The sequence below is a fragment of the Hermetia illucens genome, chromosome 1 (assembly GCF_905115235.1).
Source record: "Hermetia illucens chromosome 1, iHerIll2.2.curated.20191125, whole genome shotgun sequence".
NCBI classification, from domain to species: domain Eukaryota; kingdom Metazoa; phylum Arthropoda; class Insecta; order Diptera; family Stratiomyidae; genus Hermetia; species Hermetia illucens.
This window is the reverse complement of record NC_051849.1, coordinates 211,072,538-211,093,428: the sequence shown is the minus strand read 5'-3', so window position 1 is coordinate 211,093,428 and position 20,891 is coordinate 211,072,538. Positions and strand designations below refer to the sequence as shown.

At 41.8% G+C, this 20,891-nt stretch overlaps 2 protein-coding genes across 2 annotated transcripts in view; one reads left to right on the top strand and one right to left on the bottom strand.

The window, feature by feature from the left end:
- Positions 1 to 5,686: 5,686 nt before the first annotated feature.
- Positions 5,687 to 7,201, top strand: LOC119647296 (uncharacterized protein K02A2.6-like). The gene has a single exon (XM_038048203.1). The coding sequence runs from the start codon at positions 5,687 to 5,689 to the stop codon at positions 7,199 to 7,201; it is 1,515 nt and encodes a 504-aa protein (XP_037904131.1).
- Positions 7,202 to 11,645: 4,444 nt separating this feature from the next.
- The window catches only part of LOC119654656 (ubiA prenyltransferase domain-containing protein 1 homolog), a 34,401-nt gene continuing 25,155 nt past the window's right edge, over positions 11,646 to 20,891 (bottom strand). The window contains exon 2 of the mRNA XM_038060148.1: positions 11,646 to 12,601. Within this exon, the coding sequence (XP_037916076.1) occupies positions 11,966 to 12,601 (636 nt within the window). The 3' untranslated portion in view covers positions 11,646 to 11,965. The remainder of the gene's footprint in view (positions 12,602 to 20,891) is intronic.

Sequence of the window (20,891 nt, the reverse complement as noted above, 5' to 3'; positions counted from 1 at the left end):
CGGGATACGGAGGCTATGCCTGAAATCAGCTTGCTGCCATCTTTTGAAGAACGAAAAAACGTTACGCCGCTGGAGGATTACTTCGAAGAGGATGGAATTGATTTGAATTAATAAGCGAAAACTTTCCATGGTATAGCAGAATTCACCTTATTTTTTGAATACAGTAATACAGTCTGTCAAATAAGAGCGTGGTCGACTTCGCCGACAGGTAATGGAAGATTTCGCTCTAATTCCTTCGCGAGCTGATAGAGGGAAGCTTTGTCCTTGATGCATTGTCAACAAAGATTCAGTTGTCGTTGATCTTTTGAAAGAGAATTACGTTAAACGCCATGAGTGCTAAGTACGCGTCGCGATACGAGGCTGTGTTCCTTTGCATTCACCCGAAAGGTCCCAAAATGTCGCAATCAGCGGCTGCTAAATATATGAGAAAGTCGAAGGCATTTGTACAGAAGTGGACACAGCGATATAAAGTGACTAAAAATGTCGATGATTTACCAGAACGTGGCTCGATAGGAAAAGTGAACAAAAAAGATGAAGAAAGAATAGTGAATCTGTTTTCGCGGAATCCTGCTTTAACACTGCGGCAAGGACAAGCAAAATTAATGGCAAAAGGTTTAGATATATCCTACGAAACTATCCGAACCCACCTTTTACTCATGATCTGAAATGGCGCAACACAATGACGAAGCCTCTGTTGACTGAAAAACATGTGACAAAGCGACTCGCTTGGGCGCATGAGAATATTGATAGAGATTTTGAAAATGTCATTTTTACTGATGAATGTTTTTTATGGGCACGTTCTGCCCTCACGCGAGCCTGGTCAACTTCCACCAATAGGCTTGTTCAGCGGACTGTAAAACATGGAATGAAGGTGCATCTTTGGGGCTGCTTCTCAAAGCAGGGATTCGGCACTTTGCACCTCTTTACTAGCAACCTAAATGCCGAGAAAATGATAAAAATCTACAAAAAGGCTTTACTGCCATCTGCCAAACGATGGTTCATCACAAGAAATGAAGATCGGATTCTGCAGGAGGACAACGATCCTAAACACCGCAGCAAGGTCTGTACTCAGTGGAAAACTCAATCTGACATCGTTACATTGGATTGGCCGTCGCAGTCGCCCGATGCAAACCCTATTGAAAATGTGTGGGCATATATTAAACGGAAGCTTCCTGGAAGACGCACATACACTTTCAAGCAGTTGTCTTACGAAATTCGTCGGATCCGCAGATGCTTGCCACTAGAATACGTCGTCAAATTAGTAGAAAGCATGCCTCGGAGCTGCCAGGCAATTATCGACGCCGGTGGTGAATGGACACATTATTGACCGAATTGCATCATTGTTTGTAATGCGTACAATGAATATATGAATATGAAAGTTTCATCAAATAAATTGTTTTATAAATTAACACGACCACGCTCTTACTTGACTTACTGTATTAGATTTATGAAATAAAATCTTATGTAGAATTACGTTTCACTGTAGGGACGATTCCCATAGATATCTTTGTGAGCGAATTATGCTGATTGTTTACTATGATCAATTTGAAATTCTACCATAATACCCAAAGAAAGGTAATCCTTGTTATGTTCACTGAAAGCCAGAAATGGCAGTGGATAGATCACCCATATTCCAATTATTCCAATGCGGCTGATCTCCGGGTCGCAGGACAATTATCGTAACCACAAGAGAGACAAAGATTCAATGTACTTAGGCCCGCGTATTCGTGATCATCTTGCCATGAAGTGACTGAATTCCTGAGGGCTGGGGTTAGATAAATACTGGGTTAGACAAATTTTGAATTGGCACAGCAATCCACTTGGATGTGGGTTTTGAAGCGTGCTGGAGCACTTTGTTGAAAACCGTAACGTTACACAAGACTACGGTACCTCCACGAGTGATTATTACCCTGATTTGACTCAGGTACTTTTTCACAGCTGAGTTGATTGGTATCCGAGGATACCAATAGATAGATAAATTAGGAATCGCAAAGAAAAAATCCATCGTACGCTAGTCCATTGCATTTGATGTTGAAGAAACGATCTGAAGGTTGGGGCGCATGCAGAGACTACAGAAAGTGAAATGTTGCTGCGGCTGATGATCCAAGGAGGCGCAATCTTTTCAACATTTGACAGATACGAGCATATCACCAAATACAAGGCGCAGAAGAGGATGTATGTCGAAATACCGGACTATCCAAACTTACGAGGCCTGAGAAATGTAACCAGACCTTTCCGTGTTGTATGAATTAGATTCGAGACTTAATTTCTCCCGAAGACATCATTATAAAAAGAGGGACGAAGACGGCTACAGTTTCGTACCAGGGCAGAGACAACTCATCAGACGCTGTTTCACCTGATGAGTTGCCTCTGCCTTACGAGTGGTACCACGACCGTCTGATTGTGGATAAAATCCGGCTCACCCGCCGGTGGGTCACTTAATCCCTATGGATGAGGATGATCCAGCGCGGAAAGTCGATAAGGACAATATCTGCGTTAGAAAAAGAGGGGGTAGCAGACCCTGCCTCAAATGGAGCGATGGCGTAAGTCAGGACGCCAGACAGGTTTTAGGGATATTGAATTGGTGAATCACGGCGCACGGTGTGACTTGATTTTTCGTTGACAAAGACCATGTAAGGTTTTTGACTTAAATGCTCAGGTGAGTTCTGGCATACTTTAATGGATTATGAAATTATCGGACACGATACGTCAGCCTGGATATGGTGAAACATCTTCCGAGTTGATTTTTGGGTATTCACCTAAAGAAGTTGATGAACACCGCACAATTCACTGATACGAATTAAGTTCTCGGAACGATTGCAACGAAATAAGGATGTGTAACAGTGTGAACTAACCATTAAATGTAATACATAGTGTGAATTAACAATTAAGTTTACTACAACTGTATTTAATATACATTCAACTGTCAAATAAACATGATTCCACAACATACTGGCGACGAGGACGGTCGTGTTTTTCGTTTTTCCGCGCGAGTTAAATATGGACGCCACACAGTTTGCCGAATTTTTACGTGTGCAGGCGGAGCAACAAACCGCCATCCTAAAAATTCTTGAAAATTTCGCTACCGTGACGGTTGGTAGAGAAAACATCTCTACAGAGGTAAAAAAACAAAACATCCTAAAAAACTTTAAATGTGAGAAATATGATGGCGTTACAACGGCTAGTGTTTTCGTAGATTATTTTGAAGCCCAGTGCCACATGTGGGGAATCGCGGATGATATAAGTTCGAAAAGAGAATTATTCGTATCATGTCTAAAGCCGGAAACCTATCGTGAACTAAAAATTGCATTTGCGGACGCAAAGAAAAAATTTGAAAACCTGACTTACACGGAAATCGCGGAAAAATTCGTGAAGCTTTTTGAACGAAAAACCACGCGCTTCAAAGTTCTAACGAACTTTTGGAATTGTGTGAGGAAAAAAGATGAGTCATTCGAATCTTACGCGAACAGGCTAAAAGACATAAGTCGCGATTGTGGCTACGACGGCGACATGCTAGAACGTCAATTACGTGATCGGTTTGCAACGGGTCTCAACCATCCCCGACTTGAAGTGGAATTGAAACAAAAGTGGCCAGAGCTAAAAACATTCGATGATATTGAAGGCATAGAAAACGAAGTGTCGTTCGCGGAAGTCTTCAAAATAGCGCTATCAAGAGAGTTGGCGGAAAAAGACATTGTAGAAAGTGAATGCGCGGAAGTGAAAAAGATAGTAAAACGTCGTGCGAAAATCGGTAAGCGGATCCGAATTTTGTCGGAAGAACAATGTTTAAGACGTGGTGCGCGTGAAAGACATTCAAAAGACAACTGCAAGGCGGCAAATCACAATTGTGAAGCGTGTGGCAAACGTGGACATTACGGGTCGTGCTGTATAAGAAAAGGCAGAGCTAAATTGATCGCGAGAGACAAAAAGAAACAACAGCATATTTACAACGTAAAAAATAGTGATACATCTATTTCGAGTTGTGAGCAAGTTTTTAAAGTAATGAGTGCCATTGCTAAGAAAAGAAACATTGACGTTAAGGTTTACGGTATCACGTGTACGATGGACTGGGATCCGGGCGCGTCAGTTTCCATTATATTATAAGTACAGATTTTTGGAAACAGATCGGATCACCAACGCTTAAAGGGAAGCCAAAACTACGGGCTTATGGCAATTTCGATTTACCTTGCCAAGGGGAAGCTACAGTGACAGTGACGCTGAACAAGCGAACGCGATCTTTGAAAGTAGTCGTGGTGGACAACGCGAATCCAATGTTATTTGGCTTAGAGTGGAATGAAGCCTTCAATTTGCCACTGCCCGAACCAGTGTACAACGTAGATCGTGTCAACAACCACGTGCAGCCGACAACGAAACCACTGCATCAGAAGTTAAATGACATATTGGAAGAGAACAAGCAGCTATTCGAAGAAGGACTGGGAAAAATAAATAACTACCAAGTAAAAATTCACGTAAAGGAAACAGCAACACCAATACATATTCCAGCCAGGCCAGTCCGATTCGGAATTCAAAAAAGCGTGGAATTCGAACTTGAAAGGTTACAGCAGCTTGGAATAATCTCACCTGTTGACCCCAACGAAATACCGATCAAATGGGCAACGCCCACTGTCAACGTGGTTAAACGAAACGGAAATATACGTATTTGTGGTGATTTTCGTGTTACACTGAATCCAGCACTAGTAACAGTACGACATCCAGTACCAACATTCGAAAACATCCGTCAGCAGCTTGCCAAGGGTGAGAAATACACGAAATTAGATCTACGCGATGCCTATCTACAATTCGAGATTAGTCCAGAGTCAAGAAAATACCTAAGCATATCCACACACAAACACATTTTCAGTATAACCGTATGACTTCTGGTATATCGAGTGCACCCGGAACATTTCAAAATTATATGGAAAATCTACTTGCTGGCATACCCAACGTTGCAATCTATTTCGACGACATAGGCATTACAGGGCCAGATGAAGATAGCCATCTAAGATCATTAAGAGAAGTTTTTAAACGTCTGCGTGAAGCTGGTTTTCGTATCGAAAAGAACAAATGTAGCTTTTTTCAAGACAGTATCGACTATTTGGGCCATCAATTCAACCGAAAAGGGATCTATCCAGTGGAAGACAAGCTGATAGCAATAAAAAATGCTGCAATACCCACTAACAAGAAGGAGTTACGATCCTTTCTGGGATTGGTCAATTTTTACGAGAAATTCATACCTAACTTACATGGAGCATGTTCCGAACTACACGCATTAACTGGTACAAAGTCGCAATGGCGATGGTCAATAAAGGAACAGAAACAATTTGATAATGTTAAACATATGATAGCTAGCGCCCGTCATCTAACTCCTTACGATCTCACAAAACCGCTTTATTTGGCAACAGACGCATCCGATGTAGGCCTTGGTGCTGTTTTATATCATCAGGACGAGGCTAACAACGAGTTACCTATCGCCTACGCGTCATGAAAATTGAACGAAGCAGAACAAAAATACGCTACCATTGACAAGGAGGCATTAGCAATATTTTTCGCCGTGAAGAAATTTGATCCATATTTACGTGGGACAAAGTTTACATTAATTACGGATCACAAGCCGCTTCAACACCTGTTGGGAGACAAACGAAATTTGCAAAAAATCGTAAACAACCGTCTGACGAGATGGGCACTAATGTTAGGTGCATACAATTACGATATACAGTATCGTCAAGGCAAATACAATATTCTAGCTGATTGCTTATCACGCTTACCAAACGCACATGAAGCAATTTCGGAGGAAGCGCAGAAGATTCATAAAATTTATGCGGTAATTCAAATATGGAAGCTTGATGATATTGTACTAACAGAACAGGAACTTAGGAAGCAGACGAAACATAACCTAATATTACGACGAGTAATTGAGTTAATTGAGCGTCACTGGCCAGACACGAAGTATATCAACAACGAGCTGAAACCATACTACGACAAACGGGAGGAACTATCATACGAAAACGGTATTTTGATGTGGCAAGGACGAATTATCGTGCCCGATAATCTTCAAGAAGTAACATTGAGGCATCTTCATAGAGGGCATCCAGGCATTGGCTCTATGCGTGCGTCAGCGAGGTACTATGTATGGTGGCCGAACATCGACAAGGACGTGGAACATACAGTGAAATCATGCATGGCATGTCAACGTCAACGCCCAAAACAATCTGAACTGCCAATCTACTTTTGGTCCCTGCCAGAGCATTGTTGGCAACGACTGCATGTGGACTTTGCAGGTCCCTTCGAAGGAAAAATGTGGATTGTGCTTGTTGATGCTTTATCAAAGTGGGTAGAAGCAGATGTACTTTATGCTGCCACCACAAGAACTTTGTGCGAATTCCTAGAGGAGAAGTTTATAACATTTGGTTATCCGGAAATTATCGTGTCGGATAATGGTAGTCAATTTACGTCAGAAGAGTTTCGAAATTATTGTCAAAGTCATGGAATAAAACATGTAACGTCTTCACCGTACCATCCGAAAACCAACGGACTAGCCGAACGATTCGTACGAACATTCAAGGAGCGCATGAAAGCCAGTGAATATGATGGTTTATCACAACGTCAGCGCTTGCGCACATTTCTATTTACATATCGAAACACACCACACTCCTTTACAGGGAAGGCACCATCTGAATTTTTGCTAGGTCGACGCCTGCGAACTTTATTTGACAATCTGAAGCCTAATGTACGGCGAGAGATGCATTTTAAACATGTAAAACAAAATCTTCAAGCAGAGCAGTCTAACAGAGAGTTCCAACCAGCACAACCAGTATTCGTAAAGACAGACATCGAGAAAATGTGGGAACCAGCCAACATAGTCGAAAGAACAAATCGATATTCCTACCGTGTTCGAACAAAGGACGGTGTAGAAAGAAGACGACATGCAGATCATATCCGAGAACGGAGGGTAATACCACCATCCATCGACTTCCGGGATGTCTCAGATTTTAGGCGAAACAGTTTCCATTACCAATCTGCAAGCCCGACAGCAAATGATGAACAGGAACATCAGCAGTCTATGCAGCCCGCTATACCGTCGCATGAAAACGGAAACATGAGTGAACAAGGACAACACACCGAAGCACAACAAATTGAACATCCAGTACGGCGAAGCCAACGGCTAAGAAATCGACCCAAGAGACTAGTCGAAGAGATGTAAAATTACTGAAGGAAGGAGAAATGTAACAGTGTGAACTAACCATTAAATGTAATACATAGTGTGAATTAACAATTAAGTTTACTACAACTGTATTTAATATACATTCAACTGTCAAATAAACATGATTCCACAACAGGATGTCTGCGGAAACCTAATTTAGTGACTGAGCATTTTGGGGGCATTCTGTTCTGACGCTCCTATACGTTTCCAAGATTTTTCTGATAGAATGGAGAGCTGTAATACACCTACTACCCTCAGTTTTCTTCGAATATTTTCACCTACTTGCTTGCAGCTAGGTGAATAATAATTAAATTAACAACGCATTGGGCCTCCTACAATCACAAAAAAAGTGGAAAGGCTCTATATAGCTAACACAATCAATTCACACTGAGCTGGCTGATTTTTCATCAACTCATGCTTGAAAGATATTTTCATGTAAATAAAAAGATTGTTTTTCCCCCAGATAGATTCCTCTCATTACCCAGCGATCATTTTCGCACTCAAAGATTTTCAGATCGAATATATCGAAGAATCAATTAATACCATCTGGTTGTGCTCACAAATTGAATTGGATACCATAGGCCTAATAACATGGACTACTCATTACCTATCCGAAGCAGATTTCATCTCTCAAGTATTTGAATTTCAATAGCCTTTTTTGTTTGCATTTTGACTTACATGGTCAGAAAGTTAATATTTGCTCAACTCATTCTAAAAATAGCTAACATTCAAGCATTACATTGAAAATCAGCGTTCGTTTTTTAACATTATATGAAAAGAAATATCCGTCGTGGACGTAAGAACAAGCACAATTGGCATTATTCGATTTTTCTTTCAAACAAAAGTGAGTGAAATCCTGGAATCAGGTCTATTTCTAGAAAAACCGCAAAATGTGAATTGATCATTGGAAAGTTTACATGATAAAATTTAGTTTACTTTAACAAATTATAGAGGTTGCCATAGGTGTTGAACTGTTGATGATAAAGTCTTTTGTGTTGCAGGCATACATGAAGTTTGAGATAGTTGCATAAGATAGCAACAAACTGCCTTGATCCCAAGTAAACTTAGCCAATTGTTTGATTATTATTGAACACAGCCACAAAATTTATCGTTTTATTTATGAGTCTTTAAATAATTTCTAGACGTATCAATAGTGTTATAGTTAAAACGAGATTGAGATTTCGTTGAGCTTCTTGTTTATCTCCCTCAAATCGTAAGTCATAGGTATCACACTATACATAGTATAGCCATAAGTTATGTCAGTCAAACAAATCTTTATTTCTCACGAAGTAATAAGCCAAATCAATCGAAAAGTGCACCATTAGAAAAGGGAAATAGATCTTTCAAACGAAAAAAAAATTATACAAAATGGCCGCCCCTAGCAGCTATACAGGCCCGAAGTCTGTAAGGCCATGCATCGATCGCTTTACGCACGGTGTGAAACAGTTTTTCTCGAGATGCACGCACAATACTGGCCTTCAAAATCTCGAAATTGGTATAAGTTCGATCGCAGGCAGTCTCCTCTAACTTAGCCCAAAGGCTGTAATCCAGAGGATTCAAATCTGGGCTGCCTGAAGCCCATTCATCCCTGGTTATGAAGTCAGGAACATGCGCCGCTAACCACTGCTGAATTATCTTGGCTTTGTGAGCGGTGGCCGAGTCTTGCTGGAAGCACCACGGCATCAGCGAATAGAGATTCACTCAATAGCTTGACTACATCCTCTAACATCTTTTCTTACACGCTCGCATTGGTTTTGACGCCGGCCTCGCAGAGACGAATATCAGTTACTCTGTGATATGAGACGCCCCACCATACCATGACAGAAGTCGGATGGTGACGACGTTGGGCTCGCGGAGCATTTTCTTTGGTTTCATAACAATTGTGAGCATATAATCGATCATTTTGTCGGTTGAATTTTTCCTCGATGGTAAACATTTTTTCATCAGAAAATTGAATTTTGCGATATTTTTTACCGGGAAATCGTCGTAGAAGAGCAGCACACCGAATTTGCTGTATTTCCTTTAGTTTTGGCGTTCACATATGGCTAACGCACCAGCGGTACTCACCGAGACCGAGATCTTCTCGTAAAATACGACTGGTACTTCGAGTTGAAATGCACATTTCCGCCGACATTCGCACAGTATGCACGACATTCGGGCGACCTGCGGAGCGCGGGTGCTCCTCCTCTGGCCTGTCAACCACATCATTGTTCGTTTAACGGCAGCTTTTTTAACAAACTATGAAGCTTTTTCGGTGTATTCCCACATTGGTGCAACGCAATAATCGTGATTCTTTTTTCGTAGTTACCGAAATTCATCGTATTGTCGTTCACGCGCTACTGACCTTCGAAACCTGAAAGTCTGACGGAAGTGGGGTATGGTTAGATACTCTTCGTGCGCAGTGTTACCAGTTTCAGCGGCCTAACATTTCTCGCTATATGCATCGACTGACAGAACTTATGGCTATACTATGTATATGAGACAATGATAACTTAACGAAACAACCTTCCCAAATGTTAAATGAAAACCTCCGACAATGTTCGTGTTACCGAGATTGTTACCAACCTGCCGCCGGAAAATGTTTGCACGAACAAACATAGCATATCAGCGCGATGGTCGAGTTGGTTGCATTCAGCCTCTCAATTCTGTTGCCCCGAATTCGGATCCTGGTTGGTCATGGATGTTTGTGTTCGTCTTTGTGATGCTTTACTGTTTATTTATTTAATTTAACGGACAACAAACAGAGTAAACTCCAATTACTTTTTGTCGTCAGGAGGAGGAGAAAGCAGAAATCTTATCCTACGTTTAAAACTACTTAAAGTAGAGAAGTTAAAAGGACCAAGCTGTTCTGCGTTGTAATTTCGGCAAAGCCTAGGAATCGGAGAATGAAAATAGATTTGGAGCTCTGCGAAGGGCACGTGGAAAATATCTGCGCTGCGTGTGTTATAACACGCAGGACAGCAGGTGATGTCGTCAGCGGCGCAGCGGGTCCATCATACCCGAGGAAAGTTTAAAAAAAGTGCGTAAATCCAGATAGGATCTGTTGTAGGAAGGGAAGGTTCAGAAAGCGAAGGCAGAAGGGGTAGTCCACACGATGCAAGCTTTTCTTTAAGAAGAGGGAACGAGTGAATTTACGTTGCACATTTTCAAAGGCAAGACAATCACAGTTACGGGAGAGTGACTAGATTTCGGTGCAGTACTCGAGGGTATTCCTCACGAGGGAATTGAAGAGAGCTAAGGCGGGTTGGATGGAGTCAAAATCAGAGGAGGAGCGAAGTATAAAACCTGACAATTTTGCTACTCGATTGATGAATTCGAAGCAGTGGGTGTCAAAGCGGAGCTTATTGTTGAAAGTGACTCCGAGGTCTTGAGTGGAATTTAAGCAGGATAAGGAATGTCCTTTAAGAGAGTAGGAGAAAGAGGTGGGCGAGGATTTTAGGAACTAGCAAATAGAGTGATACTTTCTGGCGTTTAGCGCTAAACCATTAGTCGAGCACCAACGAGCCAGAGTGTTCAGGTTAGATTGAAGGGAAACACAGTCCACAGGCGACGATATAGGGGAAAACAGCTTAAGGTCGTCTGCATAGAGCAAACAGGGACAAGAAAAGGGGGGGGGAGGAGCCGTTATTAAAAAATAAAAATAGCAAAGGACCCAGAATAGATTCCTGCGGGACGCAAGTGCAACCGTCAGAAGAGACACGGAACGATCGGTTGGAAAGGTAAAAGGAAAGCCATAAAACAAGTGGTATGGGAACGTTTAGAGATGAGAGTTTAGATAGAAGTATATTGTGATTTACAGTGTCGAAGGCTTTAGGCTTCTTGCCGTGAATTTAGACATTTGGCGACAAAGTTGGTAAAGTCAAGCAGGTTGGAGGCAGTGGACCTACGTTTAACGAAGTCGGGTTGCTCTTTCACTATGTGGTGGCCAAAGTGGGTGGACAACCAGTCGCTGACATATCTTTTCAGGATTTTGGAACAGAAGGAGAGGAAGGAAATGAGACTGTAATTCTCGGCAAGCGTACGATCACCTCTTTTGTGTATGGAGATGATGAGAGCCTCTTTCCACAAGCCGGGAAAATGATTCTCTTCGAGGCTTTTGTTGAAAATAAGAGATAGAGGAAGGGAGATGAACTTACCAGTTTTGAGCAAAAGAAGTTTGGAAGACCATCGTAGCCAGGTCCGATATTGGCATCAAGTTTCGACAAGGATAGGGGTAAAAAGTAGGCGATGCGGGGCAGGCTACATCCACTATCGAGAGGGATTCGGAGAAAGGAGGGGGAACACAGGCTGACGAAAAGAAGCGGCAGAGTAAATAACAAGATAATTGGGGGGAGTTAGTTAATTTAATTCCATTCGACGAAACACATCAAATCTGTTTCAAATAAACTGCACTTTTCGCGATATCCACTTTGCTGAGAAATCCTTTACAAATGAAACTCTGATGATCATTCTGAAAATTTACTTATTTATATTAGTACAATGTTGAACATTTTCTGGTTCATTATAAAATACATTTAATCAATTTAGAAACATTCAGTGTTCTCGCCTGACTAGCAGGGATCGACTTTTTTGATACGCTGTAACTTACAGCATGTTATGTTCATAACACATTTACATTCAATAGACTCATGTAGAAAAACTCTCTGCAAGTTCAGAATGTTTCTTTCACTCTAAACTAAATAAATAAAAACTACTTTTAAATAAGAGAAGTCACTAGAATAAAAAATTTTATATTTAAGCCAGACTTTTGTTTTCTTTTCAAAATTATTTTCGCAATGAAGTAACAGGCAATGTTCGAGCACAACACAATGCAACAACGTACAAAATACCGAAAAAGAAATTCAATCTGGCCGTTTGTCGTGGCACTCCTTGCATTGTTGTTTCATTACGAAATTGTTTTTCAATTTGAAAAGCTTGTGGCAGAGTGACGAGCGGTAGAAGGAACCAAACAGAATATTTCACAGCTAGAACTACAAAGACGCTGTATGGAGTAAATAGTAGGAGGGCATATAGTACATGTGATGCTGTACGACCGATCAATATAGCTACAGTAACAATTCCAGCCTTTTTATCGTTCTCTGCATCCCTCGTGTTGTTACTATGTAGTATAGCTTCTGTATTCATGGCCAAGGGTATAGCATAGTAAATTGTACTCCAGTCGACGTGACCCGTCTGGCCCATGAATGCGAATAGGACCGATAATGGACCGAAAATAATTAGAATTAAAACATCACCTAGTGCGATATATTTGAAGCCAATGCCCCCGGTGTATAAAAAGCTAGATGATAGTCCTCCGAAATACACTAGCGCTAAATGTTCCATTTTAGCTGGACTGAGTATGGCCAGGAACACAAATCCTACGCATCCGGCTAGGTAGAGTAGAGCACCAAGTGAGACAACCTGGAAAAAAAGAGAAGAGCGAAATTATAGTTAAAAATAAACATATTATTTATAAAATAATATCAAAATAAAAATTAAACTCTGGAAATTAAGTTCAAGACATTTCAGTGAAATGACTAACCGCTGAGGACTGTTGCGTACTTGATAACAGGAGACAGCGGTAAGATGGACATCGCTACCAAATTAAGATTCAGTTCTGTAGCCATTTCGAGACCCTCCCCCTCGGACACCACCTTGTCGTGGTGGGGGAGCCTGTAGTAGTTTACTACTACACTAAGGGTGTCCAAAAATATGAATATGGAAACGATGGATTTAAACTCTCCAAGTGGTAAGAAGTCACAGACTTCAAATCCACCCGCGACCATGAGCAATCATGTCGCGGCCGAGGCGCGGAATTTGGAGGCCTCACCACATTCATACTCGCCTACAGATCAATCTGTAGAAGGCATGCTTTCCGACTCAGTGGAAAGTTTGCACTTGGTGCCTACGGCGAAGTTAGCCAGAAAGGAAAGTACGGAAACTTTCAAATTGGGAGAAACTGGAAATCCGACTACGGCTGAACTCAGCCTGTCAGAACCTTCTTCTTCATCCTTACCAGGAAGAGCGGAAGAACGGGAAGCTGGTGACGTGGACGCTACTGGTTTAACGCCGGTGTGTGGAAATGGATCCAAGCGATCCGGACACCGTGAACCTGGAAAGGCCCGAAGCCGACGGCAGAAGAGAGCACTGCGAAGGAAGATGAAGCACCTTGGCAATGAGGACATGGACGTGGCTGTACCACTAGGCGTGGTAACGCCCAGAGAAATCGGACACAAGGTAGCGGAATCTCCGGCGGAAGGTGGGGATAAACTGGAAACCCCGTTAAGATCCACACTGGACGCACCAGACTCTTCTGTCAGCGACACTAGACTAAATTTATGTCGAAAAACATAAAGATTGGTCAAATCAACCTGCAGCATGCCAAAGCTCCCTCCTACCTGTTGGCAGCGAGAATGACAAAGTTGCAGGATTTCCCCTATATCAGTAAAGGGGGCTAGGATCTTCTACGACGAAAGATCCATAAGACCGAGAGCTTGCGTCCTAATGTCAAGACAGTTAGAGGCAACTATGCTGAGACAATATTGTTCCCAGGAAGTAGCTACGGTCATCATACAATACCAAATAAATGGCGAGAGGAAAAACATCATAGTTGCCTCCGCTTATTTACCCTATGATTCTTTGTATCCTCCACCGACGCAAGAACTTAGGGATCTGGTGGCGTATGCAGAATCAAGTGGTCTGGAACTCTTAATAGGTTGCGATGCGAATGCTCAACATATTTGTTGGGGCAGTAGCAAATGCAATCCAAGAGGAGAGAAGCTATTTGATTTCATCACTTCAGCTGGTCTTATGACTGCAACCGTAGGGTGCGCCCCTACGTTCGTGGGACCGAGAAAAAGCGAAGTAATTGACCTAACAATCTGTACCCCAAAATTGTTAGAGTTGATTACACACTGGTGAGTGCTAGACGAGGTCTCACTGTCAAATCACCGATATCTAGAATTCAATCTGACTATTGCGGGCAAACAGTCTGCAGTACAAAGACGGTACCCTAGGAAAACGGATTGGGTAAAGTTCAATAAACTTCTTGGCAATAAAGTACACTTCCCTAGGCGACTAAGGACTCCTTTGGTGCTGGAACATGAATTGAAAACTCTGAACGGCACACTTTTAGAGTGCTATGAAGAGGCTTGTCCTATTTCCCGAGGCCAAAGCGGTAAAACGGTTCCTTGGTGGAACCGAGAACTGCAAAAACTCAGGAAATCAACCAGGTGACTTCTAAATCGTGCTTGCAAAAGTAACAAGGACGAAGACTGGTTAAATTTCAGGAACTCACAACGTGAATATAAGAGGCTCGTGAGGTGCTCGAAACGAGACTCCTTTAGAGCGTACTGTGAGGAACTGGAAGGCGAAAGGGAGACTTCAAGGCTGTGCAGAGTCCTCAAAAGGGATGAGTCGACCAAGTTGGATTCTTTTAGAAAACCCGACGGTACTTTCACGTGCTCCAGACTGGACTCAGTACAGACCCTCCTGGAAGTGCACCACCCGGGAGAACGGGTGAGAGAAGTGCTAGGGGGAGAGTCGACGGTTCTTGCAACCCCTTCAACACGCAAGTGTTGCAAGGGGAACTGGAACACTGCGAAAGCGGTTGTTACCCATGAAAAGGTGAGAGCTGCCATACTGTCCTTTGAACATTTCAAAGCACCTGGCATGGATGGCATCTATCCGGCAATGCTAAAGGAGGGTATGGAGCATTTAGAGCGACCTCTAAGAAATATTTTTCGAGGAAGTCTTGCTCTGGGCTACGTGCCCTCTTCTTGGCAACAGGTTAAGGTAGTTTTCACACCGAAACCTGGGAAAGATGACTATTCTAATCCAAAGAACTTCAGACAGATCAGCTTGACTTCATTCTTGCTGAAAGGTTTGGAGAGACTGGTGGAGCGTCACATTCGTGGAAACGCACTTAGGTCACACCCACTTAGTGAAAACCAACATGTTTACCAACGTGGAAAGTCCTGTGAGTCTGCTCTTCATTCTTTGGTCACAAAGATAGAGGATGCAACTTTGAATGGTGAGTACGCGATGGGGGTGTTCGTGGACATTGAAGGGGCTTTTGACTGTGCGCCTTTTCAAAAACTTTGTGATGCCGCCAGAGCGCATGGTGTTGATGATGCTTTAATTAAGTGGATCCATGCTATGCTAACGCAAAGATTGTTGTGCGCTGAGGTAGGGGTCGATCGCTACCTGACTACGGAGGCAACGAAGGGCTGCCCCCAAGGAGGTGTGCTTTCGCCGCTTCTGTGGAGTATGCTGATCGACTCACTGCTATGCGAACTGCAAAATTTGCCAATACACGCTCAAGCTTATGCTGATGACGTGGCTGTACTTGCTGTTGATCGGGATCTTGGAACGGTGTGTAGGAATATACAGCGTGCCGTTGATTTGATAGACAGCTGGTGCCTTAGACATGGTTTGTCAGTTAATCCAAATAAAACCACAATGGTTTTATTCACAAAAAGGAGAAAACTGGATGGACTTTGCCTCCCTGAGATGAGGAGTACTACCCTTCAACTCTCCGAAGAAGTGAAATATCGGGGGGTCACTCTAGATAAAAAACTTCTTTGGAACAAACATGTAGAGGTAAAGATGAAACGTGGGGACTCAGGCCTCATGTGGTAATGTGGATATACGTTGCCATCATTAGGCCGATGTTCGTATATGCATCCGTAGTGTGGTGGGTTAAGGTGAGACAAAAAGGTTTTCACTGTAAACTAGCCGCACTGCAAAGAACTGTTTGTCTGGGTATCACTGGTGCCATGAGCACGACATCCGGCGCAGCTCTGAATGCACTATTCAATTTGCAGCCCCTGGATATATTTATTCAAAGCACTGCAATGAGAGCAGCCCATAGATGAATTCGATTAGATCTATGGGAAAACAACGGATGTGGGGGGCACAGAGCATTGGAAGAGTTACTGGAAGGACTGAATCCAGTTCTTACAATGCCTTCCGATTCTCGTGTCCCCATACATCTGTTTGGTAGAAGATATATAGTTACCCTGAAGCGTAGAGAGGACTGGGAAGACCCAGAGGAATGCGTGGCGGGATATACGGAAGTCTTCTACACCGATGGCTCAAAAACAGAAGATGGTTCTGGAGCCGGAGTCTACCTCTCGAATAAAAACGAGAAGTGGGCTTTTCCTTTGGGACAATATGCAACGGTTTTTCAAGCCGAAGTTTATGCGATCCTAAGGGTGGCAAACTGGGTGATTGACGAGCGGTTGAAGGGCAGGCGCATCGCAATCTGCAGTGACAGTCAAGCTGCACTGAGGGCATTGAGCAGTCCTTTGATCACCTCGAAAATCGTTCAGGAATGCAGAAACCGTTTGAACTCTATGTCTAGATTCAATACGGTGGAACTACTCTGGGTACCTGGTCACTGTGGCATAGAGGGAAATGAAATCTCGGACACTTTAGCGAAAGAGGGGTCAATCTCCCCTATGCCGGGACCGGAGCCAGCAATTGGGGTATCAGTAGCATTGGATAAATCTGTTTTCAAAAACTGGGAACAAGTTTCCCATAATGACAGGTGGCAGAGCTTAAATGCTGCTCGACACACCAAACTTTTCCTGCCAGAACCCAACATACGTACCGTAAAGTTTATCCTGTCGAAAAGCAGCAGGACTTGCAGGTGTACGGAGCATTTCCATGTGAATGCCCCGCCTATGGACGCATCAGGAATCAGATCTTTGGTGCCGATGTTCTCCAATTGTGACGGGTAGCATCACATCCACTAACGGAAATCCTGCGATACGTGAAAGAATCCGGAATATTCCGTTAGACGGGGGAGGCGAGTATAATGGGCCAACACGGCCTGACTGCTCAGCAGCTGTAGCTTCTCCCCCACCATACACACACACACACACACACACAACTAATGCATAAAAAGGAGAGCGAAAGTTACGGTGGTTGCTATTTGAGAATTGTGTTTTGAACTTTTTTGAACACCCATTGGCTCGCCAAATCTGGTCCTCAGCCCTTTCTCTTTCTGTTCATGCTTTAGGGTTTTTTAGGCGAAAGGCAATGTTCTTTTTTGAAATTATATTAGGGCTTTGGAAAAGAGATGGACCAAACACACCGAATCTTTGGAAAATTATAAAGAAACAAGTAATTTTTTTTTACTTTTTAGTTTTTGATAAATCTGCATAAGTCACGAGTGAGCAGAATTCAAATTCTACTAAAAATTGTTTTCTATTTTTTGCTGATATGCATATTTCGGTGACTGCTTATCGCCTTCCCTAGTGCTTGGATTCGAATTTTAGCCAAGTAGTCCCCAAAATATGCATATCTGAAAAAAATAAAAAATAAAAAAAATGCTAAAGCAAAACTGTATTCCAATTCTTTATTTCAACTATCATAGCTTCACTCAGATTTTGTTAATAAGTCATAATTGTGTTATTCTTATTACGTATGTAAATGTATGACCACAAATACATTTATTAGAGCTCATGAGGGCTTTCATGAGGATTATTTGTCGACGTACTCGTTATACTCCTGCTCAAACATCCGCCTTAATGAAAGAAATCAAAAGAGATAATTGCTATCCATAAAATCTCTCGCTCTTTCAGGTTTAACAATTATTTTTCATTGTCTATTATTTCAGGTCATCTTTTGATTGACTAGAAATAAAAAAAAATCAAACAACTTAAGGGGGTCATCCCAAGTGTCGGATCCTAGGAATTGCTTTTTTTTCAATCAATTGTATCTAGATAAAGTGATTTTTCGATATTCGGGGCTGTTCGGAAATTACAAAGTTAAACAGATAGACAGATAGGTAGATAGATAAATTACAAAGTTAAACAGAACAGTAGCATGACAGATTCATGCCGACCGCCTTAATGAAGTACGAAGTTGCTAGTACGTATTTGCATTTTTATCCAGTTCTTCACAAAAAAATTCCCAAAAAAGTGAAAAAAACGGCTTTCACACGGGATGACCCCCTTAAATTTTTCTTCGGAACTGAGATAATCAAGTTGTTACGCGTGTTAACCCTTTCGATAGCCGATCTATTATCACTGGGAACCACATAAATTACTTACTTGATCATTATTCTTAACATAAACATTGTAGTTAATGACTAGGAAAATGATTGCAAGGCCGGTTGTTGCACGAATAGGGTATGACACGCTAACCATTTACCTACTCGAGAATGCCCTTTGAAATTCAACACTTTAGTTCATCTGGGAGTGTACATACGCTTTTCCGCTTTTCCGTGCTTGCAAGCGACGAATTGTTATTACTTTCATTGGAGGAGGAGCATAAATTAAGTTTTGCTGAGTTATCAAAGAAGTGCAACGGGTAGCTTTCCACCACAGAAAAGATTTTGATCCTTGGGCTATGTTGTGAAATTTGATTTCTAGGTTCCTCACGAGCTATCTTTCAGGAACAAAGAAGATTGCCTGAACAATTACGTTTCACACTTGCATAAACACCAATCGGAAAGTTGCTTTTTTCTAATTGGCCACTGGGGGTGAGAAGTTACATTTACTTCATTACAGAAGCGTTTGCAAGGTTTTATTGCGTTTCCGATGGGATATTCGAGGAATTATTCATTGGAAATTGTTACCAGGCAACCGACAGTAGAAGTATATTCTGCCTAGTTAGAGCCTCTGAAAGCAGCAGCGTTGCAGAAGAGATGTCCATCTTGGTGAACAGAGGTGTCTTCATATTTCACCATAATAACGCTTGCTCATTGCTGCACTCAGTGAAACATTGCGAAATTAGGTTGGCATTAGTTGGTTCTACCCCCATAATCCCCAGTCCTTGCCCTTAAACATGCATGTTCTGCTCTTTGAAAGGATTTTTTTTAACGAAAACCCTCTAAAAACCGGACCTACTTACTAGGTCGCTAATAGTATGTAATAGACTATGTATTAGATAAAAGAGGGAAATATTTCGTCGTCTTTAAAAAAAACAAGTCGGAAACCAAAAGCTCGGTGCTTCAGCTATGAAGGGTTTTCTTTATCTTTCCTGTAATAATATTCGGGTAGACGATGATTTCATTTCATAGTTCGTTGTTATACGTTGAACGTATTCGATATTCAATACCAATTTGATGCAAAAGAAGCAATTTTGACCTACTGTAACTTTGTTAATAATAGTAGGATTTCCACCAAACTTTCCAGTAGGCTACTTCATATTAGAGCCCATATTAATGCATGGGCCTAAGATGGACTTAAAGGGGGAGGTGGGTCGCAGTAAATTTTAAAAATATATTAAGGGGGTCATCCCGTGTGTCGGATACGCGGAAGCGAATTTTTTTTTGCATTAATTGCAACTAGATATAGTGTAGAATATATGGACAAAGTGATTTTCTGATATTCGAAGTCGTTCGGAAATTATAGTGTTAAACACGTAATAAGTCACATGCCGTAACAAAGCTCGTATTTATCGGTCCGAATAACGTTCGAATGAAGCCGAGGCTGTACATGTGTTTCTTCAAGACACTTAAGGGGGTCATCCCGTGCGTCGGGTTGGAGAAATCGATTTTGCATAAATTGTATCTATATCTAGTGGAGAATATGTGGGCAAAGGGATTTTCCGATATTCCGAGTCCTTCAGAAATTGCAGGGTAAAACAGGTAAAGAGTTTGCAGCCGCGAGAAAGAGCATCGAATCTTTTTTTACCTGTTAATTTTTTACCTGAGCCTTATAAATTTGAACACAGGTATAAATATAAAAAGATGAAAAACCAATCAATTGTCTAAACTTATTTGCTGTTTGGAATAAAAAGGATAATCCAGTCTAGAGTGAGCACTGAAAGGCTTTCAAGCTATACTCAGTTATATTTTGTTGTAAGTATTGTGCTGCTTGTGTGTTCAGTGATTTTTTTAAATGAATCGTACGAAGGGAGGTCGCTTTAACGTTCAACGTCATGCTCGCACTAAAAAACGAGTATTTCATGGGAATCGATACTTATCAGAGAAGAAAAAGGACTTCGCATCAACATCAGCAAAGAAAATTTTAGCAAGCATGAACATGGATGTTCCAATTGCGATAAGTTTTGTATATTGTATATTGGATTTTGCTGAAGTTTTCTCCGGTATTTCTGCAAATTTCTGCAAATAATAAAATATACGTAGTAGTAAGAAAGGAATGCGTAGGACATGTCGAGAAAAGAATGGGAACGCGGCTTAGAAATGCAAAGATGAATCACAAAGGCATTGGTGGAAAAGGGGCTGGAAAACTTACTGACAAGGACCTCACTACAATTTCTGGGCTAGCGATAGAAGGAATGAAGCAAGAAATTTGGGCAACTTTCTTCCATAAATGTTCTACAGACGAAAATCCTCAGCATCAAAATTGTCCAGCAGGCGAGGACAGTTGGTGCAAATGGCGCAAAGCGGAAGCTAAAGGAGAACTGAATAGTTTTCACCACAAGAAGGCACCTTTGACTGAAGAAGTTCAAACAGTCATCAAACCAATCTACGAAAATTTGTCACGAGATGATCTCTTGAACAGATGTTTAGGAGCAGAGACCCAGAATAACAATGAGTCGTTAAATGCATTGATCTGGACTTTCGCTCCTAAACACCTTCATTCTGGGGCCAAGGTCGTAGAAATAGTCACTTTTCTGCCTGTAATAATTTTCAATGAAGTATTCAATGGCATTCTCAAAATCCTAGTGACAATGGGATGTCAAGTTGGTCACATATGTCAGGTTTATGCCGACCGCCGGAATGAAACGCGAA